The sequence below is a fragment of the Diadema antillarum genome, unplaced genomic scaffold (genome assembly GCF_040938485.1).
Source record: "Diadema antillarum isolate AM-2024a unplaced genomic scaffold, OU_Dant_1.0 scf00000139, whole genome shotgun sequence".
Lineage (NCBI taxonomy): Eukaryota > Metazoa > Echinodermata > Echinoidea > Diadematoida > Diadematidae > Diadema > Diadema antillarum.
In genome coordinates, this window is record NW_027271028.1 from 2,978,468 (window position 1) to 3,003,766 (window position 25,299).

Here is a 25,299-nt window from a genome sequence, read left to right on the forward strand (position 1 = left end):
GAGTAGTACGCAGTTTCTCACATCATTACCGAAGGTATGCAACTGACACCCATTATTGGCGCTTGACCAAATATATACATGCCAAAAAACAAATATATAAATTTTGTACATTCAAAAAAAAACCATGTACAAATAACAATATCACATGTCATCAACACCTCGTGTCATGATTCAACATGATCAAATAAAATCTATTACCGGTATATATCTTTCACATACAAGCCTATATCCACAGTTGTTTGATCATGCAGAAGACATAAATAATAATCATTTTTTTCCTTTTGCATCATTAATTGTCGAAACCATCTGAACAGTCTATCAGTACTTACAAATGACACACACACACACACACACACACACACACACACACAGACAAATTTACTTCCAATTGTTTGAAAAGCATCATATTTTGTAACTATCTTTGTAAATATTGCTTAAGATTGCACTGAAAAAAAAATGTTTAACAACAAAAATTATTATACATTAAAGTAAATTTATGTCACAAAGATTTGTGATGGAAGACAGATTAGTGCCAGAAAATAACAACTTCATGCATAAGAAACAATAAAATATACTCTATATGTACTGAAATATGTTTTGCAAACTTACATCAAACACTCTACTGTACATAATCCTTATTTCAAAAATAATAGTTCAGTATTAAAGATACAAAACATTACATTTAGCACAGAAATTAGCACAACAGCATCAGGCTTGCATTTCAATTTTTCTTCAAATCTTTCTAAATAACCAAAAGTGGTGCGAGAACGAGCGACTGGTAACAGTAGTAGAGGTAGCACCAGTAGAAATAGGTACACTAATAAAATTTCCCATAACAATGATTTCCAGTAACCATAAGGCGATTATGATTTGTTTTATGTGGCTACTGACAGAGCCATGAACACTCTTGTGAACACAAGCAACCATGGGGGGATGAATGGCTGTAAGTCCGCCTCAGAAGGACTACGAAACAAGGACAAAGTGTCATGCTTACGGGTACAATTACTACTGCCATGGGACCAGAACCAGCAACCTCACAATCAGGAGTCCATGTTCTTAACCACTGGGCTACAACAACCCCTTCAATAGTTCATCAGTAACCACAATATTGTGATGATTATCATACCTACCAAGTCTCACGCCCCAGCAACACAACTCACACTCACTGACCCATTAATCATTTTCTCATGCCTTCCAGCAGATTGGCTAAAGGATACCTACTACAAGGTTGTTTTCTTTCCAATTACAGCTATCTATTCTAAATGAATAATCCAGAGGGCTCTAAAATTGTGTCATCTACCGAGTCATGTCAGTTATACATTCTACAAATCAGCACTCATTCACCCTTGAAGAAAATTTTGGAAAAAATGTTCAAAATGATGTCTTTCAGAACCATATTCCTCAATATGCGTAACAAATGAAAATTATACAAGTAAAATTGAGTTAGGTATCGCTATGCACGTAATTGTACAATTGAAAATCCAAAACTGCAAAAGCTCCGTACTGTGGGAGGGAGACACCCATTCCTGGGTAATAAAAAACTATATCAATACAGTCAAACCCGTCTTAGCGATCACCTGTCTATACAGGCCACCTGCCGTATATGACCATTAAAAACAATTCTCTCCAAGAGAAAAAGTACGTTAAAGAACCTGTCTATAGTGGTCACCTGTCTATAACAGCCACTTTTTTCATCTCCCATGAGTGGCTAGAATAGACTAGTTTGACCGTACTCTGATAGTGAAAGCAGTACTGACATAAATGATCACAATAATGACACACCTCATTTGAAAACTGAGAACTATGAGATTGAGTGTTCTACGGTTTCCAAAGGTATGTCTGAATGGCTCTGGCTGGAATCTGAGCATTGATGTAGCCCACTGCAGGATCATGAAGGCTGATGGGAATAGGTGCGTCGGCCCTGTAATCAAATCATTCCAAAGATTATTAATGTAATTATGTTTAATAATACAAAATTACGTATAATAACATGGTGTAATATATGATGGTATAGTATTCATAAGGCCCTTAGACACTGTATTAAGCCGGGTAAAAATGTAACTTATAATAATTACTATCAAAGACAGAAAAAACATTACAGAGTTAAAGAGCACATTTACAGGGAGAGATCTAGCATTTTTTCACTCTTCGGGGTCATTTGTAACAATTGATTTTTGTTTTTTCATGATTTTGTCTAGATATAATTATGCTGCCTGAGCCCTGTTGCATAAAAAGATGCAATCTAACATAAATCATAAATCACACATATAAGTCAGGTATCAGCCAATCAGAAGTGAGTATTTAGATATTTATGTTTGATTTTCTGACTTATGTTTGATCAGAATTTTTGTAAATTCAAGAAATGACCTTTTTCAATATAGGAATATAGGATACATAATGGCACAGTCCAGGTAAAGTGTTTGTTTGCCAATAACTTGTAAACCAACGTTTTTGTTTTTAACATGTTACTGTTAAACTATATGAAAACATATCAATCATACTTAGGTTTAATGGCTTTAAACTACACGCTCTTGTTGAACTCGGTCTTACGTGTTGAGAATGACGACAGACGTTGAGCCATCTGGCAGGCTGAAGGCGATGCTGTGGAGATTCTTGACGTCTTCTCCCTTGCTATTCACTGATAGTCCCACACGCACAGAGCCTGGCACGATAAATTTACTGGAATGCAAAAATACACACCATGTCATGATGCTATTATGAATGAATGCTCCTCCCATTCAAGTGCTCAATTCATCATCGTTGTACAGAAAACATCTTTCAACATTGGTGCTGAAAGCCAGTTTAGAGAGGGCTACTTTGAATACATGTACATCAAGAAACTTATCTAAATCTATAATAACTACAAGAGACATAATCGATTATAATAAACTTGTTCAAAGTATAAAACATTCATTCATAAATTGCTATCCACACTGTTGGCACTGCTTCAGTATTCACAATCTAGCCTGCTTTGTAGATATCACTACATTATCAACTTTATGCGAACATGGAAATGATTCCTACTTTACAGTAAATAATAACTGTTTTTATTTTGTATGTTTGTTGCTTTTTTTTTAGGTAGGGAGCCGGAGAGGAGACACATAAAGCACACTTGATTATTTGTGATTCTGAGATTTTACCTGAAGTGGCCGAGATGGTAGTACATGGGCTGTTTGTAAAATATGTCTTGAGCGGCATCTACAATGATGGGACTGTCAACATAGTTCTGGACCCAGTTTGGTCCTCCTTGGAGATTCAGTGCTAGGTTCCAATCCACCCACCCTGTCACCCAGTGATTCATGACCTGCAGAATAATAGAAATAGTAATAGAAATAGTAATAGTAATAGTAATGATAATGGTAATGGTAATGGTAATGGTAATGGCAATGCAGAAAATATCCAGGATTTAAGACAGCACCATACAGGTTTTAGGGTCTCTCGTTCCTACATTATCAAATATCATTGTACTCTTTTGCAATTTACATAATGTATCATATTCCTATTTTCATTGACATACTGGTGGATTTCAATGCATATTGACCAGCCAGCTCATGTACAGCATGTAGCAAAATGAAGGCAGACAAACTGAGCTGAAAGAAAACACCTTATCTTTTGTTTGCTGGGCACATCACCATGGCTAACCAGTCTGTCATCAGTTGGGACCACATTCGGTTCCCTGTCCCCTGTGCCCCATTCTTAAAGTCCCAACTCCCAAGCTTTCTCTGTTTTAGTTACATCATCATCAAACATTGTTCCACTCTGCAAGAGGGTATAGCGCCCTCGCCAAAGCAAGGCCGTACTCACGTTGATGATGCTCTGGCTGTATCCCTCTCCTCGAGACCAGCTGCCCAAATCCACGTGGACGTCGTAAAAGGTGGAATCGTAGCACGCCTCCGTGTAGAGCATGAAGTGGTTGGGAAAGAGGCTGTGGGTTTCTGACAGCTTCAGACCAACGGGGGTGTACCTGTCTAGATACCAGTGAACTGCAATCCCTGAGAGGTACTTCTCTGAATCCTTGTCGCCAAGAATCTGAGAGAAGATCGTGGTATAGAGAAAGAGACTGTGACATGAACCAGACATTGCAAAAGCCCTACATACAATAGGCCTACATATAATACATACAATACATTACACATAGACCTGGGGCCCGTTTCATCAAACCTGTCATCAGTGACAAGTTGTCACAGATGTGACAAGCTACTGAAATCCTTGCATCTGATTGGCTGAGAGAAAATTTGTCATAGAAATGTGGCAGTTGTCACTGATAACAAGTTTTATGAAACGGGGCCCAGTATTATTACATAACCAGGCCACTTGTAACCCAGTTTGTGATTCTCTTCATCTTAACTCTTAGAAGTATACAATTGACAGATTGAATATCATATTTCATTATATGATACATATCTATTATGTTCCTATTGTTGGTCAGCTCATAGAGATTGAATTGAACCAATTGTTGGATAAGTGTGTATGATGCTATGAGATGTATGATTTCAGCAAGAAAAGTTACTTGTTCCACCAGCTGAGGGTGGATCATTTTATTGTCAACGAATCCCTGCCATGATATTTTAAGGAGACCCTCTTCCTGCAAGCAAAAGTTAGTCTCATGAAGCAAGCAACATTCACAAATCCGTCTCTAAAAAAAATCTCCTTGAACCCTGACAAGAACTGCTGCTACTGAAATGTGAGGCTGGCACCGGACAAGACTCTGCAATTCCAATGTGCATCTTGACGTAACTTACTTCTTTGATTCATTCATACACTTTTGACTAGTCTTGAGGTGGTGAATCTTCTTAAACTGGAATGATGGATGCCATATTCCTCCTGAAATGTACTGTATAAGCTATTACTTTTGCATACAGATATTTTCACAAATGAGTAGATCACCCGGACAAGCTGATTTCCCATAGACGCCTGCCTGAGAATAGGAAAGACTATTCTTCAATAGGTTTATAAGGGGTGCAAGCAATCCTTACAGTCTGGGGCCAGCTGGGCAGTTTGAAGCTCTGGTCATCATTCATCATCAGTTTGAGGTCCTGGAACCCGGCAGCCTCCAGGGCTGGTCCGAGGTCCAGCTTGACAAAGTCCCGCTCCATGCTGGCATTGTAGTACATCGCCTGGAAGGAGAAGTTTCCAATGAGGCCGTCCATCGGTTCGTTCTGGACGGTAAGCCCCCAGAGGGAGACATTCTGCTTCGCATACTCCTGAACGAATCTAGTTAAATGGCAAGGACAATGATGAACGACAATATAAAACAAGTCATATCACCCAAACTAATTGCATTTCAGAAAGGCATAAAAAACAAATTGATATTGAATTCACAAAAAATGAGAAGTACAAATTAAACACCAATCATGAATTCAACACCCATCATGGGTGTTGAATTCACGACCCATGATACAATTAATGAAAGTGAATTTCTGCTGAAAAGTGAGAAAAAAACTTGTTTTTCTCTCAATATGGTATTTCAATATTGTACATTGTATCTCAATATTCATCTAAAAAGAAAAGAAGATATGAACAAAAGAATAGTTATAAGCTATCAATGAATCAAGAAATGTATCTACAAAAAAGAAAAATGCTTAGAGATTTTATAACTTTTTATTGCAGTGCAATCCAAAGGAACACACACACACACACACAAACAAACAAACACACATACACACACCCTGGTTGATACAGTCCGCCTCACCTGACAAAGTACAGAGCCCATGTCTTGAAGTATTTACCACCCGGCTGACCAATCAACTGACCCTTGCCATTCATGTGTCCATTGGTCTTCATCCAGCCCGGAGCTGACCAAGGGCTGCCGAACAGTTTGACCGGCCGAGAGGAGAGCCCCATAGCTGACTTGATGACAGGAATCTGTTGAATAGGATGGTAGGTGTATAGACCCAGGGTCAACTGGGGTCAAGATAGAACAGTGACTTCTCGAAAGATCATTTTAATAGAAAAATGAGAGATGCCTTGTAGTAGTGGGTACATTTCCTGCTGCTAAATGTACCATCTTGCTGCATGGTCATGTTGCCCAGTTTGTGCAATCTTGACTCTAACTGTAATGTTGTACTTTGTTCACTAATTGGTGCAGATGTTGGAGTGTTTTCTTCATCAACTAGCACAGATGTCTGAAAACTAATTATCAATAAATCTACACTACCTAATTCCCCCTCATCCCTATTGTGATACCATAAACCTTCCTGTTGGACTGAGGTACACTGCTACATCTGATCTGGCTTGCTAATTTACAACTTGGTTAAGTTTGGACAAAATACTATTAAAATGCTAACATGACAAAGACTTGACAAGTTAAGCTATTAAGCTCCTGGGCATTGAAAGGGTTAATGAAGAAATGAAGCTAAAGTTCAGCCGGATCCTTAGATAATTTTTTGTTGTTATGGATGTTCATGTTATCTGTGTTGATTGTCTGGTGTCAAGGTAGTTGCGGGTAAGTTTCATCTTTAATCATTAAAACAAATGGAGCATAAATAGGAGATTTATAGTGAGTGTATAAGTTGCTGAATCCTTGTGAAGGTTTTGTCAAAACACACAGATCAAGCTTTGAGTACAATATCCCACATTCGTTTTCGTCCAGTTTCCCTTGCAATCTCCCTGGGACATGTTTTGTCAAATAATGACGTTGAACATGATCAAGCCGTCTCTAGGATGGTCGGTCAGGATAAAAGAACAGTGGTGACAGTGATTAAAAAGGGATAGTACAGTATTGGTGGAGATGAGAATTGGGCTTTTAACTTTTTGTGAGATACCAAGAAAACACTTATTATATAGTATAGAGCATACCATTTTAAGAGGAATTCGAAGTTTATTTGATGAAAATCAGGTTTGGAATGACTGAAACATCCAAAAACAAAGTAAAACAAAGCGATCGTAATAAAGTGTGGGTCCCACACTTTATTAGAATCGCTCTTTTTTGGATATCTCAGCCATTTCAAAATCAATTTACATCAAATAAATGTTGAATTCCTCATAGAATTACATGCTCTTTCATATTTCACAAGAGGTTTCTCATTATCTCACCAAAAAATGTTAGAAACCCGAAATTAGGTCTCAACCAAAACTATACAATCCCTTTAAAGCAATTGTGAGAGTGGAACTCATCGACCTTGAAGACGAGATCCTCCTTGGCCAGGGAAAAGTTGAGGAGACCGAGATCTCCGGAGTGGTCATCGTAGGAGTATTCATGGGTGGAGAAGTCGCAGCTTGCCATGGGGATCCGTCCGATGGTGTACTCAATGCCTGTAAAATTGTTTGATGTCAAGAGAAATAACACAGTCTTGAAAAGAGGAAACACTGTATGATGATAAGGATAATTATAGTAACAAGAAAATAATAATTATGATGACAAAAAGCAAAGATATTTCAAAAAATAACAATTATCATTTTCATGATCATGGAAAATAAAACTACTACTAATTATAACAACAATAATGATATCAATTATGATGACTATATCACAGTACAACAGAAACAGTAAGATGAATATCAATACTATCCCTACTGCTATCAATAACAACAGTAAGTTCACCATCTTGGGAATAATAGGACTTCAGAAGCAGTTCTTGGGCCCCGGTAGAAAGGTTGCGGATGTTGATGGTTGCTGCATCCGTAAAGGCTCCACCAAACCCCAACACAGACTGGAAGCGAAGACTAGTGTTAACACTGAAGACAGCACCAAAGTCTGGTTTGCATGGGAAGAGCAAAATCAAGGGATGGTGTATCAGCAAACCATGGACTGCAACACAGTCAGATAATCAAGTAGTGCCAGAAAGATCTATAACAAGAGACTCATGAGTCTAGTGGCCATCACTTGAGCACAAACTCATATTGAGGCAAACTGTTTAAAAGATCTGGAGATTTGGAGATTGCTGTATTTATAGGCCGCTTGGGCAACACCCTCCTAATTTAGAACATTCCCATTTCTTTTTTATCATTTTCTCTCTTTTTCATTTCATTGGGTATAAGAATTTAGCAACATTTCTACAGCATTTGACTGGTCCAATATACCCAAAATCTAATGAAACTATTTTCCCCTCTCCTATGTAAGAAAAGTGATTGCTTTAACTATATTCGTAACGTTACAACTGTGCCATGAAATCTGATGCTTTTTCTTCCTCAAGCCAGCTTATCACAAACATGTCCCTGGGAATAGTTTGCCCTTTTTCCTTTCTACTATCACAAATGACAGCCACCCTGAGATTAGAAGCCCTGGAAGGTAAAACACGCACAGACACACCAACAAACAAACAAAGAGCTACACCATACTTTGCAAGATCAAAGGTGTTGTGTGCTTTGTAGAGAGAGACCATGAACTAGCAAATATTTGCATAGCATGGCTAGCTCATGCCTTATCACTTTAATATTGTACTGTCAGTCATTAGGTCAACAGAATAGGAAACTCTTGAAAGAAGCCCGCCGAGAATTTGTTTCTTTTAAATTTGAAAGAATCCATTACGGCAGGTCACTCTACAAGATTGTCACACTTTGCTAACAATGCTGTATGACGACGTCTGAATGCATGAACAAACACTTCAGCATACACAAGATGTGAGAATTACGCTGCTACCATGAAGAGTAAAATCTATGGCCAATTATCACCCTGCAAATTTACTAAATGGTTTATTTGAACACTACAGTCAGAGTACTGAATTATAGTTAATGAGGTCACTCATACAAAAGCAGTCTTTCTCTCTTTATCATTTGAAACCATTAGGATATAATTTTCAGCTCTAAATTGTTCTCATAGCTTCAGATAAAGCAGAGACTCTGGTGGATGCATAGGGCCATACAGGTCAGGTTTATCAAATTGGAAAACTTGTAATGTACAGTTTGTGTTTTGTTGTAGGTCAAACTCTTGTTCACAGTTCCAGACTCTAGTGCTATAAATCATGCGGATTACATTTCAAGTGTATGGTGACATGAAAATTATGTCATACATATGAATTGTGCTGCAATGCTAAGGAATATACACCTGCAATCTGCAACTAATTATAAGCACAAGATTTGTAAAATAACAATAACAATAACAAATAATGTGCATTAGTTTATTTACCTGTTACATTGGACTGTTCAGATGTGTTGAAGATTTGCTGGCGTAGACGGTCCGATGCATTGCTAGAGGTGTAGACGACAAACTGGTCTCTAGGAACCCGACTGTAGTTGGCAACAGTGTCACAATACGTGGCATTACAGACACATACAAATCCCTGCGAACCAGGAAAGGTTTTGGATATGCATGGCTTTGCTGAAGGCACACCTACAGTTCAACAAAGAATGATACGAAAGATGAGTGTAATAAAGGGAAAATACAAGTACAGGGCTGGGGATTTCTTTTTATCAAAATAGAAATAAGAAGAAAGAGAAAATACATTCATCCCAAAATGGTGTGAGAGTCTCTGTGACAGAGAATTTGAAGGTCCCAAATGAGAGTCATTGATGATCTTTGGCATATAACGTTAGAGCATTTCATAAGTAGTAAAGCTAAAAGCTAACAAACACAACTTTGTTGATGGGGTGGCAAGCCTTAAAAAGGGACTGTACAGTACTGGTTGAGGTGGGGATTCAGGTTTATAACATTCCAAAGTGAGATAATGAGAAACCTCTTATGAAATATGAAAGAGCATGTAATTTTAAGAAGGATTCAATGTTTATTTGATGAAAATTGGTTTTCAAATGGCCGAGATATCCAAAAATGTGAAAATAATAAAAAGGCGACAGGCCACGCCTTTTATAAGGATCTCTTTGTTTCACCTTATTTTGGATATCTCAGCCATTTCAAAACCGATTTTCATCAAATAAACTTTTGATACCCCTTAGAATTGCATGCTCTTTGACATCTCAGAGTGGTTTCTGAATATCTCGCAAAACGTTAAAAGCCAAATCCTCACCTAAACCAGAACTGTACACACTCTTTAGAATATGTGCACTCAATTTAATTCAATTCAGTGTATTTCATAAACATTCACATCTTCACATTGTACACATTATTACCTCCGCCAAGGGAGGAGGTTATGTTTTCGTTACCGTTGGTTTGTTAGTTTGTCCGTGTGCAAAATAACTCAAAGTAGTGAACGGATTGGGATGAAACTTGCAGGAAAGGTTGAGAATGACACAAGTACCAAACGATTAATTTTTGGTAGTGATCCGAGAATTTTGAGGGAATTTATAAAGGATTTTTGACATTTTGGCAGGTAGGGTCAATGAACTTGAGAGTTCACGCTGCGCGTATTTGAGGTTTGCCTGTGCGCACTAAAGTGCGTGCTTTAGTTTCTGCCTGGGGTGAGGCGCGCCGTGCAGCTGAGTGTTTATGACGTAACAAAGGCTTCTATATTGGGAAATCTGGCAACTTTCAGCACACAATGCTATAGATACGTATGGGTGGAAATCACTGATATCTCTACGGAAGAAGAACATCAGTGGTGAAAATGATTTGCATGCTTGGTGGAGGTCTGTGCTCTCAGAGTGCTTATTCTAGTTTGAAATTGTACACATTACGGATATTTTTATTAATCACAAAAATATTAAAAGAAGGTTTATGGGGCAACGGGGGGCGGGGGGGCAGGGGGGCTCAGGCCACCCCCCCCCCCCCCCGTTGCCCCGTCAACCTGCTTTTAATATTTTTGTTTGTTTGTTTTGTTTGTTGTTGTTTGTTGTTGATTGTATAGCTCATGAAACCCAAAAGTGCCCCCGCCCACACACACACAGTTTTGAAAACGTGTCGCCGGCCATGGTTAATGTATAGGCCCTACATATTAGAATGATGTGGGACCTCAAAAAAGAAGAAGGAGAAGAAGAAGAAAAGACGCCCTTTCACTGGTACAGAACCCTGCGCTATCGCGCTAGGCGTCTGGTCGGGCTGTCCGTCGCCGCGCCGGGCGGCAGGCCCTAGGCCTAGCTACTCGGAGTGGTCTCCCATTGTTCACTGTATACTAACGTTAGGGCACAGACAAACAGGTAGCTAACATCTTCCACCAATGATTCTAAACGTGCAGGCCCTTACTTACTGACTTTGGTGTCCCTTGCAGCTCCGGTCTTTTTGGAAAAGGCCGCACAGAGAAGGACGAGGAAACAAATATGATAAAAGACAAGTCTGACAGATTGCGTAATCCCCGATTCCATCATTTCACACACTATAGACCGGCGGCGCGGCCAGCAGTTGGTCAATCACAAATGTACGGCCTGACAGCCTCGGATGAGCAGCTGTCTACGTCTTTGCACACTATACTTGACAGCGGCTGGTATATGGTAGATGGCTCGCTTCGTCTAGACCAGGCCGGGGCCGCGGAAGCGGGGGGGCTGGGGGGGCTGTAGCCCCCCACACTTTTTGATCGTGAAAAAAAAAAAATCAAAGAAAAAAAAAAAGAAAGAAAGGGGAAAAATCGGGGGGAAATCACATTACCCGAATTTCTCACAAAAAGTGTGCTTCAGATCGCTTTATCTTGATTTCAAAAACGCAAAAGCTCCTTCGATTGGGAGGGGGCATCCCCCTCCCACACCCTCCCCCTCAACCTCATTAGACTTTGTACATACACACAGATGATGCACACGCGGAATAAGACCTAAATGCCATGATTTTGCTATTTAGTATTAACACTTTCCTGAAAAAAAATCTAAATTATTTCCATGAATATTTTTTTTTTTTAGGGGGGGGGGAGGGGCTGGGGGAGCTAGAAAAAAATCCAAGTATTGCATCAAAAGTTTGCGCCAGATCGCTGAATTTCTCAGGTCTGAAAATGTAAAATAACCTTCGTGTAGGAGGAGAAATATCCCTTTTGTATATATACACTCTCGTGAGCATGCCTTTTCTGTTTGATTGCTTAACAGACAACATTCATGAAATTAATTGTAACAATAAATTTATGCAAGAAGTTTATTCATGTGCTACCACTTTATAGGCAAATTGTTCAATAATAATCCACACCAAAATATCCTGTTATACCTTAAACAAGTGGGGCCGTTTCAAGTCAATAAAAGACGGAAAACATGCATCAAATTGCACCATTTACAACATAAAAATGCAAAAAGTTCTCACCGTGGGAGGGGGAACACCCCCCTCCCACACCCTCCCTCCCCCCCCCCCCCCCCATTCCCTAAGCTCGCTCGGGCTTGGTCGCTTCGCTCCCTGGCATAGTAACCACCGCCCCTCCCAATATCACAAGATTATTATCCAGGCTACGCCGGTAAGTGTAAGCGGGGGTTTCAAGTCTTTATAGGCAAATTGTTCAATAATAATCCACATCAAAATATCCTGCTACCTTAAACAAGTGGGGCCGTTTCAAATCGATAAAAGACGGAAAACATGCATCAAATTGCACCATTTACAACATAAAAATGCAAAAAGTTCTCACCGTGGGAGGGGGAACACCCCCTTGATACCCCCTCCCCCCGGGCTGCGCAGCCCCCCCAAACTGAAAAACGTTCCGCGGCCCCTGTAGACGTCTACCTGTCACAACACAGCTGTCGGATCCAGGGCTCCATTTCATAAAAAGATCGTGAAGTCGGGGGTGGGGGGGGGGGGGGGGGAGGGGGAGGGGAGGGGGAGGGGGCAGGGGTCGCCTTTACAAAATTAAAGGGGCGCACGCGCCCCTCCATTTTCCTTTTATTTCTTTTGTTTTAACAAATATAAAGGGTGGGGGGGGGGTGCACGGTGCGTCCCCACCTGGATCCGCCACTGATGTTGTATGATACTACATAGTACTAGCACTAGTAGCAGTATGTAGCAAGCCTATACCTTTTACCATTCACGGTGAGACGTTAGTGAAGTAACGTCACCGCTGGCAGGTGGTCGTTTATGAAGGGTTGCAAAACAGAATTAACAACGTTTTCTAAAATGGGGGCCAATTCTGAGTTTCATGAACAAAAACAAACAAAAAACGAAAACAAATACAAAAACAAGCGCAAAAACAAAGACCTTACCGGGCTCAAATGTTTCATTGTATTTTTCTTCTACCCACTTCCGGGATTAAAAAAAAAAAAAAAGTAAAGAGCCCCCAGTCTAACGATATTTGAGGTCTGCTTCGGTTAATGGAGATGGTCAACATTATTTGGGACATGATTTTGCCTAAAAGGGTGGTATAGGTTCGGTTGAGATGGGCATTACTTTTTGCGAGATCATTACAAAGCCACTTGTAAAATATCAAAGAGCATACGTTTTAAGAGGACTTCAAAGTCTATGAATTATGAAAAATGGTTTTTGAAAGGGCTGAGACTTTATGAAAGATTACATTAATTCCTTGTGCGTCGAATAGATATATCAATGGATCAAAGAACTTCCGTTCATGTAATCCATGGGTAAAAATATCATGTCGACCATTGTTTAAGCCCCGTATGCAACGCCTACCCTCGATTGCACAGCATGCGGACTATACCGGTCGTGAACTCTTCTAAGGGGGTATCTCACCGAGCGGCGAACGTTTGCGAACGTAGCGAATTTGGGATTTCGCAAGGGTTCGTAAAGGGTTGCAAAAGGTTCGTTAACAGTCGCAAGAAAGTTCGCAAACGGTTTTTATTGTCGCAAACAGTTTTTCTTGTCGCAAAGAAATTTTGAACATGTTCAAAATTTCTTTGCGAACCTTTGCGAATTTGTATTTTCGCTAACAGTTGCAAACATTCGCAATTAAAACACTCGTAAGAATTCGCAAACGTTCGTAATACGGTGTCGCTAACATCTTTATTTGATTCGCCACTGCTAGCGAACAAGTAACCATATGGTTCCTATATAAAAGCTTCTGAAACAGACAAAGTTCCACTCTAAGAAAATTCTTGAAGCTCTTAACATCTCCATCATGATTGTAATTGCTGCAGAAGTTTTTCATATTGACCAAAGTCTGTCCTCTGCAACAAGCACTCTCTGACCCAAACAGTCTTTCTTTTCTTCTTCCTTTCTTATTTTTCTTTATTTTCTTTCTCTTATGCTGCACAATAGCAGCAGCCTGACAAAGCAGCTCTTCAAGAATAGCAACACGTTGAGCTTCTTCTTGGCAGAAATTTATTTCCATATACTGGAAATCCATCTTGAACGGTTGTCACAAGAGATCTGAATTCAGGGGAAGGTTTTACGTTCGTTTTATGGGTCTGACTACACATAATCGCCTGGTACATTTCTAGGTCCAAGAACATTCGCAAATTGTCGCAAATGATTTGCAAACAGTTGCTAATATTTGCAAAACTGTCGCTAACATTTGCAAAATTGTCGCTAACATTTGCTAACATTCGCTAATAGTCGCCACCTGTGTTTCGAAAACACTTTCCAAACATTCGCTGAAGTGTTGCTAAATTGTCGCTAAACATCGCTAAAGGTCGCTAACTGTCGCTAATGGCAGAAGCGAACTTTGATTTTTCGCAAACATTCGTCAGAAAAGTTGGCGAATCTCAAATTCGCTACGTTCGCAAACGTTCGCCGCTCAGTGAGATACCATTTTATAGGGTTACGTAATCTCTTCGGTGGTTACGTAATCTCTTCGGTATAAAGGTGCACTCTCTTTTGTCAACATACGATCGTGCTTGATGGCTTAGTATATAGGACCTACAGTACTTTCCAATACATTGTATTACTTGTAGCTCCATGAGCTCACCCTTTACATGTGAGAAGTCTATGCACACTGGCTGCGCACCTCTTTCAGAGCAACATGGCCGCATTTTGGGCCCCTCGAGGATTAACCAGATCATTATGTAACATACGCGATTTTACGTGTTTTCGTTTGTCGTCTGCGTTGAACATTCGAAGACAGAACAGTCGTTACCTGTCTTCTTCTTGGGCTTCGTCCTCTACGAGCCACGGTAGTCAGCCGCAGAAGTGCCGAACGAGGGTCCTCGATGTTCCAAACTTTATTGGACATTACAAAATCATATTGGCTTCGCTCGCTTCGGCTTCTCACAGTTCGCCATGGTCATCCGACGTCCCCTACCAGACCGATGAGGAGAATTCCGTCCTGAACACCACTTTCGCCTCCGAAAAGCCCGTGTATCCACGATGGGAGGAATACTCCGAATTCGGTCTTGCCAACGTCGAATCGTCTGATATCGGTGACCGGGTGGAAGTAACATGGTCATGTGATAGACACAGTCATGGTGATGAAGGGGTTAACGGAGGTACGGCGAAAAACTCGTTTCCCTACGTCTGGCTGAGAGATAACTGTCGATGTAACGAATGCTTCAACAAGAATTCCAAGTCTCGAATGGTTTCTCTGCAGGGGCTCTTAGCAAGGTGTGGAGTAGAGACGGTGATGCGAAGTGAAGATGGCAAATCAGTGAGTTATAGAGTGTTGTCATCAACATGTAGAAGACATATGCTCTGCTACTTTAGTATTGGAGTTCAATTGGCATCGTGCCCCATGCGGGCACTCCAGGGCTTCCAGAGCCCTCAAAGCAGGGAATCCTGAACACAAAAATCTTCGTTTAATCCAGAAATGAAAGCGCTAAAATGGTATTGTATAAGCACGGATATTACGTCTTTAACGCCGTTTCACGTGTCATCATCTACTTAGAGAGGATGAAAACCAGTTTCGCGTGTGCTATTTCTGATCCAGGGGTGCCCCCGGTAGGGCGGGGGTTGGGTATCACGGCAATTTTCACATCTTTCCATCTTCTTGAAAAAGCTTTGTCAAATTTATCACCAAACATGGTATATTGCCACTAAGATCACATGTATACGATATATATATGTTTGTACAAAATGAGGGTAAAAGGTTACTCGTCATGCTTCCCACCTTATATTTTGCATATCCCTCTATGCACTATGCCTTTATTAACTACCTACGGTAATTCACATACTCGAACGCTACTCTGCCTAATATGTTTCAAATGAATCAAAATTTACAACCTTTGAAAGAGTGTAACGGATCTCTGCGTGGTTATATTATACAGTTGAGATGGACATGACCATATTATCCTATTTCAAGATCGGAGTATTTGACCGTTACATAACTGTTTGGAGCTGTGATAAGTTTGTCACATCCTCCTAAGCTAAAATATCCTGCCGATTGAACTTGGCTATATACCAACTCAAAGGGAATATTGTGCTACAAGGCTCGTTACACGTCCTCTACCCACACGATGCAAGGAGAGGAGTTGTCATCTAATCTACCTATCTCTTTCTTATCCTTTCGTGATATCGTTAATAACACTGCAGTTGAAATATGTACCTCAATACCTCCATAATTTTATATACATCCTCATAAGTGATGTTTTTCAGGACATTACTGTATATCACCTGTCAGAAAAAGTGTTGTATGGCTCAATCAACAGAAAAAGATTGTGCAAATAAACATTCACTGCAATTAAATGAAGTTATGCTTTCCCATGCAAGTGTTTGTTGACACTATAAGATATCTTGGTCATCTAATGTAGTCGATACAAGTTCATCCTTTTTTGAAACTAAAATTTATGAATGCTTTAGATTGTTACGTCAGGCAAACTTGTGCATTAACGGTCGCTTTGGAAGTGCCTAACCAAACTGAATAAAACAGAAAGAATGAAAAAGGGGCATATGTACCCGTGTTCTCGAGAGATAACTCTGTAAAATGATCGCCTTGGCCAATGCACAAACACACTATTGCCATCTCAGGCAGGTCTTATAGAAAAACACGTAAGATCCCTTACGATTGTCATCACTTCGTGGAAAATGTTCTAGGAGTCTACAGTATATAGACTGGGATATCGTGGCTCAAACAATGCTATCTGTGTAATGAATACACGTACTCTACGAGAAAAAAGCAAACATTTGGCAGGTTGCTTGTGATTTGTAATCTCATTCCCCCATATCTCGGACATTGGTCGGAGTAAACATGGACAGTAACATGAGGCGGACATCCATGTCTTACCATTGAGCAACTTTACATTCGTGTCCACATAAGGTACCCACTTCAGTACCCATACCAAATTTGTGACACACAATTTCTATACTTCCAGGTTTGGTGTCCCCCATCTTGTGTTTATTCAAAGGTAGTTGAGACTGGAAAGACATCTCAGCCAAACAAGGCCGAAACAAGGCAAACAGTTCTTTCGTCAGTTGAATACAGGATTACGCAACCGTCATTGTCCAAACGTCTGCTGAATGCAGTTCTACTTATTTCAGATGTCAGGCAACGTTGATTATGGGATCAAGGAAGGACCTCCTTTGAAAAGAAAAAAGTCTGTATATAACTCACCTCGTATAATTTGGTGACATATAAAGGTGGTGGAGATACGGTATTTTTATGGATACTTTGTTGATTCAATGCGCTTCATTTTGGATTTCCCTGCGAATCGACCGTATCGCTGCAAATCCAAATAGGATACCTGTATACGAATATTTTGTTATTATGCGCGACTGAGTACATCTAGGGAGGTGTTATATACATGTATATAGAAAGAATAGCATCTCTTAGCAATTTCTGAATGTTCGTGCGTAGGCTCAAAGAAGAGCATTCTTAAGGAAATGTTGAACCATTGTATAATTGAACTTTTTTGAATGATAGAATAAATACTTTTTTTTTTTTTCTTAAACCTTCTTGCCCGGGAGAAAAAAAAAACCGAGTAAAACAAAGTGCGTGGTCTTAATAAAAAAGTGGGTCCAATCTTACATCAGGGCCCTTTTATTTTTGGATACCTCAGCCATTTCAAAACCTATTTTCATTACATAAACTTTTAATTCCCCTTCTGCTCTTTTATGCTTCCGAGGAGGTTTCTAATTATCCCACAAAAACCGTTGGAAATCTGAAGCCGAATCTCGAGCAGAAGTACGCAATCTCTTTATGGCGCTGTAGTGGCTCAGTGGATTAGACCACATACTGTCATTCACGAAGTCCCTGATTCGAGTCCCATTCATGGTTGCAACGGAGGTGCCCCAAATCAAGACACTCGTGGTCTGTAGTCCTTCGCAGGTGTTCACTGCTTCCTATTAGCGACCAAGTAAAAACAAACAAAACAAAACAAATCAAATCAAATCACATCACATCAAATCATTCCGATTCGATTAAGAAAATTTTACATTTTATTATTTTTTTCTAGCATAATGAAAGAGCACTGACTTAATTCCTCCATAGGTTAATAGGGAGAGTCGTATGAACCTATAACATGTCTGTAATAAATTGAGGACATATTTTTCATTAAAAAAGAAATCCCATAGATCTAAACGAGCCCGCCTTTGTTAACACTGATTTTCAGATGACGATACAATGGAAGGATGGCCATGTAAGCCACTACCCAGTTGCCTGGCTTCGCTGCAATGTTTTCTCCGATTCGGACCCCGACCCCGTTGCCGACCTGCCACCTCAGTTGTGGGACGCGGCCACGTGCCGGGACCGAATTCGATTTTTCGATTTCAACGACCTCCTGAGCGACGACCGGGCCCTCTTTACACTCCTGCGTGAAGTAAAAGAACTCGGAATCGCTGTCATCGAAAACACCCCTCAACGGGTTGGGCAGCTCCATCGTTTGGCAGAGAGATGTGGCTACCTGACCCCTTGCAACTATGGGTAAGCCCATAAAATGTATTCAGCAGGTCAGTTATTCTGTGTTACTTGTTCTTATTATTCTTGTTTCAAAATCAGTCATTTTTCATGATTAATTTCGTAACGAAATTAACCGTACGACACTTGGCCCCCCGTAGAGCTTCTCCTAAAAGTTAGTGCCCTTGTCAAACTTAGTCTGATAAAGGAAATGCATGAGAAACAAATGTCATTTTTTTACATCTGTTAAATATGATTGATATCCGTTGGAATGCGTTTCATGTCCTTATTATTCTTCGGATGCCGATGGACGTGAATCTCTCTGTGATTTCCGTCAGAGTGGCCAGGGGCACAAAGTTTGTTTGTTTGTTTTTTCTGTCGCCAAAGATTGATAGGGCGAGTTGACCCTTGTTCGATAGTTCACGTTTTCTTCTGTATCTGGACAGTACTTTGTCGTTTTCTATGCGTTTACATCCGCTAGGACTCTTTTATATCAGTCTGTTGCTGCAAGAGATGCATGGGAACGGCTATGTACAGCACATCAAACGCATACGCACCGTTCTCTGCACGTTCGCTGTACGTCTCATGCGTCATCCATTTTTGTTCCCCGTACGTTTTGTCCTGTGGGTTTGTGGTTCATATCCGTTTCTCACGTGTTTGCGTTCGTTCCACTGACCTGTACACAACCGCCCCAAGTACGTTGCTTGTTAGTTTTGTTCGGCCCCTAGACCATGCATCTACACGTACGCTCTTCTTAAACGAAAATTTTACACTTTGCCCACCGGTTTGACGATTTGATCAAGGGATGAGTAAATTCCGCCCGTTTCTTGTACGTTTGCAAGATGTGCAACTATATGAAAATCGTTTTGAATTCCCCTTTTAAAAACGAATCGACCGAAACACACGAAGCCGTGTATCGAAAGCTGGGGGGGGGGGGGGGAGGTGGGTATGTTTTTTTGCAGATGTCAACAAACCGAAATGGTAAATAGATCTCGTCACTAGGTCCACAGGGGAGAAATATTACAATGAGCCCAAATTTATTCTTCCATTTGCATAAATGATTGAAAGGTGTTCCTTTTCTCAATATGTGCATTAATAGAGAGACGTTTCAGGTGGAGGCAAAGTTGGATCCGAGTAACGCAGCCTACACTTCTGGCTCCCTGAGCACTCATACCGACCTGACGTATTACAACGACCCACCTGATGTGAGTGTCAACAGGTGGATTCACACAGCAACCAATAGTCGCGCTTTTGGGGGTTGGGCTTTGAATTGCGACCCCCAAATCGGCTGTTTGGTCTTTTTTTTTTTCTTTTTTTTTGTATGTGGTTGATGTGTGGACACAATAGTCGCGACTTTTAGCGAGCCTCAAATCATTCTTTAAAATCAGTTTTTAATCATTCATACGTTTGATTTGTTTTCTTTGGCAACTGGTAATGGAGGAGTCTGGGGCCCAGTGGAGAAAGGATAGAGGAGTCGTCAGCTTTGTTAAATGTGTGGCGAGACCAAAGTTAACTCAAATTCAAATCCTTTCACAACATTTTGAGTTATTTTGCTGACAGGTCATTTTTAAGGACATTTAGGCCTAGTAGGGAACTGTGTACAGGTCCCCGCATTAGGATGATGTCATCCCCTTCAATTTCTGAATTTTGTTGCTCTTGTAGTGTTTTTTTTTTCCTTTTTTTTTGAACATGTGGAAATTGAATGTTCCATACCTTATTTGTTGTCCGATTTTTATGAGAAATTGTTATTTTGTTTTGGCTGATTTTATTTTGTTTGATAATGCCAATATGATCATAGTATATACTTTATTGAAATGGTAATAACAATATTCATAAAAATCATTTTAATAACAACAATAACATAACGGTAATAACAATTTTCAGTTGGGTAATGACGAAAATGCGAAATACAGTTGTATTAACCAAAATGGTTCCCTTAGGCTGAGTTAGCCGAGATCCTTCTGGAAAAAAAGTCCTGTTCTACGATCGAGAATATTCTCTACTTTTAATCTAAAAAAACAAAAACAAAAACGAAAACAAAAAACTGCAAAGCAAATCGCGTCATCCAATTAGTTTCTTGGTAGAAACGATTGGAAGCAAAATATAAAATGGTGCAAGACGGGTTCTCAAACCCTTACGAGAACTATGTTTTAGCCCTGTCAACGTAAGAATAAACACTGTCGTCTGTTGTAAGGGATCGATTCCGACACTTCGCTTCTTGATGGGTGCTTTTAATGCTCCCACCGTTTAAGACGCAAAAAAAAAAAGGTGCTTTGAAATTTGTAAATGTGGCACCAATATCTCGAAACTATACACGAAGTGTATCTATGTCAACTGTACAGTATTTAAAAAAAAAACAGTTCTAGCTCTACATGGTCTACGTATCACGAGTTTGTGTCGAGGATTTCGTGGGTTTTAATAAAGAGATCATTGATTTGTCTTGTCTCTGCAGATCCAGATGTTACACTGCATTACCCAGGCGGACGGCGAAGGAGGCGAGAACACGCTAGTCGACGGCTTCAAAATAGCTAACGACCTCCGGCAGCGCGCTCCAAAACTCTTCGACATCCTCACCACAGAAGTGCTCGAGTACCACGATGTCGGGCACGACGCTGTGGGCGACTATTATCAACATTCACGAGTTCGAACTATAAGGTACAGCCAAAGTTGTTGTTGTTGCTCCTACTTTTGTTGTTGACGTTTTAAAGGACAATCTTGTGAACATTGCCATTCCTGTAAACAATGCATGCTTACCTCGCTGGTTGCCGCATAACAAGGTGGTTTTATGATTAATTTTTAGGACTAAAGTTTTGGCAATGAATCTAAAAGGAGACAAAATAGGGAAGTTAAAGGATTAACAATCAACAAGTAGATTTCAGTGATAATATTGGTTTTCTTGTGTCTATTGATTAATAAAGACCTTTGGCACTCTGGAAGGACGTGAGAAAATTATTTTTACCAATAACTTTATGAGTCTTTGACGGAAAGAAGACTAAAGCATTGTCACTTGTAAAACGTTTAAAAAAAAGTACTAAACAGACTCCAGTTGTATACTGATTTAATGACACTTGCCGTTATGATTATGTTGTTGTAACCGTTGAAAAAGATGATAAAAAAGATGAACCTTCCTTCCGACAATCTGTAAAAATCTCCTTTTCACGGTTGGACAAAGACTAAACGGCAAGGGCGATGTCGACAAGATCGTGTTCAGCGACCACGGGCGAAGTGCGATGTTCCGCATGGGCGTGGACAACGTCATCGCGACGTACGAGGCTCTGGCTGCCTTTACGGACCTTCTGTATGACCCCGCCAATGTCTTCCGATATAGGATGAGAGATGGTGAGTATATGTGTGTGCCAAGCACACCTTACTCGGGACTGTTTCATTTTAGTTCTAAAATCAATCCTAAATTCAATGCAATTGATCTTACGGACAATTTTGAGTGCAATCAGTCCTGAGATATTCGTAAGTTTCGCTGAGCCAGTGGGGAACAATATCTTGCACCCACCTTGCCGTGTTCTAGAATACATCATGAATGTCTATAAATCCTTCCCAACTAGATCTCATCTGAATCTGTCCCAACTTTGGGTTTGTTGTTATGCTGCATATAGTTTCCATGTAAGTGAAAAAGGGGCCCAGGGCCTCCGTTTCTATGAAGAGTTATAATTAATATAAAGTTGATTTCTATCGTAAGTCTATGGTAGCCTGTGTGGTAAGGGAATTTACAATCGATTTTATCTTTTGATAAAACGGGGCCCAGGAACATCAGACTGGTCTCTGTGCTTCTCACTGATGGATGGTCAATGGAAACTTATGATACAGCAGGAGAGACCTTGTCATTGACTCATCATGCTGTGCAAAGCTAGATGGTGTTGATGACATCATGTTCGCCGTGATAGAGATTTGGTTGAAATGGAAATTACAGTGTAGTGATGATAATAGTTAGAATGATTAATGCAATGAAGATATAAGTAAAATGGATATTTACTAAATACTGTAGGTAGGCTTACTGACGTTGACAATACCTGCTGGTATACCATATTAGTAATGGATGGATGAATAACAGGAGAAGATAATAGGGCTAGTTTAATATGAATTAAAACGCTTTTTAAACTTCATTTTTCTGTGCTGATATGTTTCTCTTTCTCCTACCTTGCCTTCCTCTCTCCTTCTCTCCTAAAGGAAAGGTACAGTTTTGATTGAGATGTGGCTTGACGTTTTCAGCATGTTTTGATGATTTTTTTATTTGGAGATGATTAGAAATCTCTTATGAAATATGAAAGTACACATGATTCTAAAAGGAACAGCTCATTCGATGAAAATTGGTTTTGAAACGGTTGAGATATTCAAAACAAAACGATCCTTATAACAGGTGGGACCCACATTTTATTATGGTTGGGTTTGTTTTTTGTTCTTTATATCTCAGCAGTTCAAAAACCAATTTTTATCAAACATGTCATATTAACCTTGAATCTCTCTTCGAATCGTATGCTTTTTAACATTTTTATTAAGTGGTTTCTCAGTATCTCGCAAAAAGGTAAAAGTTGAATTCTCACCTCAACCAATACTATACAATACCTCGAACATATCTCCCTTCATCTATCTCATAGTGTATATGTATGTATGCATATATATGTTATATATATATATTGTATATATATATATACATATATATATTGATATGTATATCTATTTATGTGTGTTTATACATATATATATATATACAACGTATATATATTTATCTATCTATCTATTTATTTATTTATTTATTTATAATATCAGTACATAGTAATGCATTTACCGTCTAAGTGCTCCTCTCTCCACCTCTGTCTCTCCACTCTCTCTTGACCCCCTACAGGTGACATTCTCATAATGGACAACCATCGTGTGTTGCATGGTCGGGAGGCTTTCACCATGAAATCCGGTTCTTCCCGCCACTTGGAGGGAGGTTATTTGGACTGGGATGCCGTCTTGTCAAAGATCAGAGTCCTAGGACAGAACGTCGAGTAAAATGTATGGCACCTATTTCTTTGAGATGGGAAAAGTGTGCTATACCTATAACGGACTCGTGTCTTTGGTTGGCCCCTATAAAACATAATTATATTCTTCCGAGGATGGGACTCCTTATGCCAAACTTCTGAACGCTAGAACTGTGTGTGTGTGTGTGTGTCCGTTACAGGACCACTAAAGTTTGAATGAGACTTTATGGGTGAATGGATTTGTAATAATTATTATGAACAGCGATGCGTCCTGCAAAGTGATGAATAATCGTTTCCACCTTATTGCACGTATGTAAACTGATGTAAGTTCTGATTCATCCAGGTAACATTCACTTTAAAGAAAACATTGATCGGTGCATCTGTAATGGACTCACTGTTTAATTCCGAAAACGGTTTCACGTCCTATCCTGGACGCTTCATCAACTCGTCTTGTTTGAAAGCGGGAAAACGTACGTCTGCGCCGATGGGAAACGTTCTCTGAATTAAACAGTGAGTCCAGATGCAGTGCTGTAATTCTTGCTTTTTAACTTATTGCACATTCGGGTATCCATGAACTACAATTAACTTTTGGAATTCGCGATATTATATGAAATTATATAATATTAAAAATTAAATCAACTCGAATATAATGTTCGTATTACCTATACCTCTAGTTATATTGCTACATTACCATGAACTAATGTTTGTTTGTACTCGTAGCACTATCCGTGTTTTTATTCTATTTGGTTGTTGTTTTTTGTGGGTTTGTTGGTATATTTGGGAGGTTTTAACTTCATTCTTCCTGTCGTGTCATATTAATTTATCAATTGAGGAAATTGGATGCGTTTTGGTAGGAATATCATGGACGAGAGAGTAATTTTCTTATCCCTGAAACTTAACAGGTCTGGGCCAGCATTATGTGATATTGGCATTGTTTTCTGCCGAGCCAGCTGTCGTATTTGGCAGTATTGTTAGTATTTCTTAGTGTATACGTATCATAATCATAATCAACAGAAAAATGGTATTTCATGGAAGCAAGATTTATAAGTAAATAATGTCAGTTCAACTAGTTCTCGCTCGTTAACAAGATTCATAACAGTATAATTTTGCGAGGAATGTAACCAGATAATTATCCTTTAGCAAAATTGAGGCAGACAAGGTAGCGTGGTGTCATCTACTAAGACAAAATTTAAATGCATCGATACCTGGTAATTATCACTAGTATCATTATTTTCCACGTTGGTACAACATAAAGGACCGGGAAGGAGTGAACAGCTTTATTTCGCAGATTGTACTGGCGAGGTAATTTCAGATGTTCAACGTGTTCAAAATGACTTGGAAGAAGATGAAGTTATATTATGTAAATTTATGTTATTCGTAACAGATATATTATAGAAGGATCAAATCCAGGTAAATTATTTTGTGTGTCACATTGTCTTCGTTTCCATTTCTTCTCCCTCCCTGCTATTCGTAACGTTGTTCTTTAAGTTTATGATAACGCTTATATTTTTAATGCACATTCTGCAAGTTTTACTTCCCAATGGATCTTTCTCCAGTCTTTACTAAATATCATTATTTCATCAAACTGACTTATAACATATTGTTGTATAATCATTAGGGCATCAGTATAATGTTCGTAATGAAATTAAAGGTGTTTGTTTTCTTCGACTTAAAAAATGCTTCAAGAGAATTTTGAATGAAATCACGTGTTTCATTTCAACCCAGACGAATGACTGCGATATCAAATATCAATAAAACCGAAAGCTAACTTGAATGATGCCTGTGATACTTAACATGTTAGTTATAAAACATGAACGGATTGTCATGTCATTCTTTAGTCCATAATAATGACGTGTGTCGTGCTTATACCATGCTTC

General features: G+C 39.5%; 2 protein-coding genes across 2 annotated transcripts; one reads left to right on the forward strand and one right to left on the reverse strand.

Moving 5' to 3' along the window:
• LOC139721183 (lysosomal acid glucosylceramidase-like) lies at positions 1-11,199 on the reverse strand. Its single transcript, XM_071632510.1, has 10 exons — positions 11,019-11,199; positions 9,068-9,271; positions 7,544-7,696; positions 7,121-7,254; positions 5,693-5,865; positions 4,977-5,214; positions 3,805-4,029; positions 3,141-3,304; positions 2,551-2,679; positions 1-1,921 (listed from the first exon to the last, which is right to left on the reverse strand). Exons 1-10 carry the CDS (start codon positions 11,134-11,136, stop codon positions 1,819-1,821), a joined length of 1,641 nt encoding a protein of 546 aa, XP_071488611.1. The 5' UTR covers positions 11,137-11,199; the 3' UTR covers positions 1-1,818.
• On the forward strand, positions 11,185-23,453 carry LOC139721139 (gamma-butyrobetaine dioxygenase-like). Its single transcript, XM_071632470.1, has 7 exons — positions 11,185-11,259; positions 14,925-15,263; positions 18,160-18,470; positions 19,543-19,648; positions 20,896-21,098; positions 21,616-21,782; positions 23,302-23,453. The coding sequence occupies exons 1-7, from the start codon at positions 11,185-11,187 to the stop codon at positions 23,451-23,453; spliced, it is 1,353 nt and encodes a 450-aa protein (XP_071488571.1).
• Positions 23,454-25,299: the final 1,846 nt, after the last annotated feature.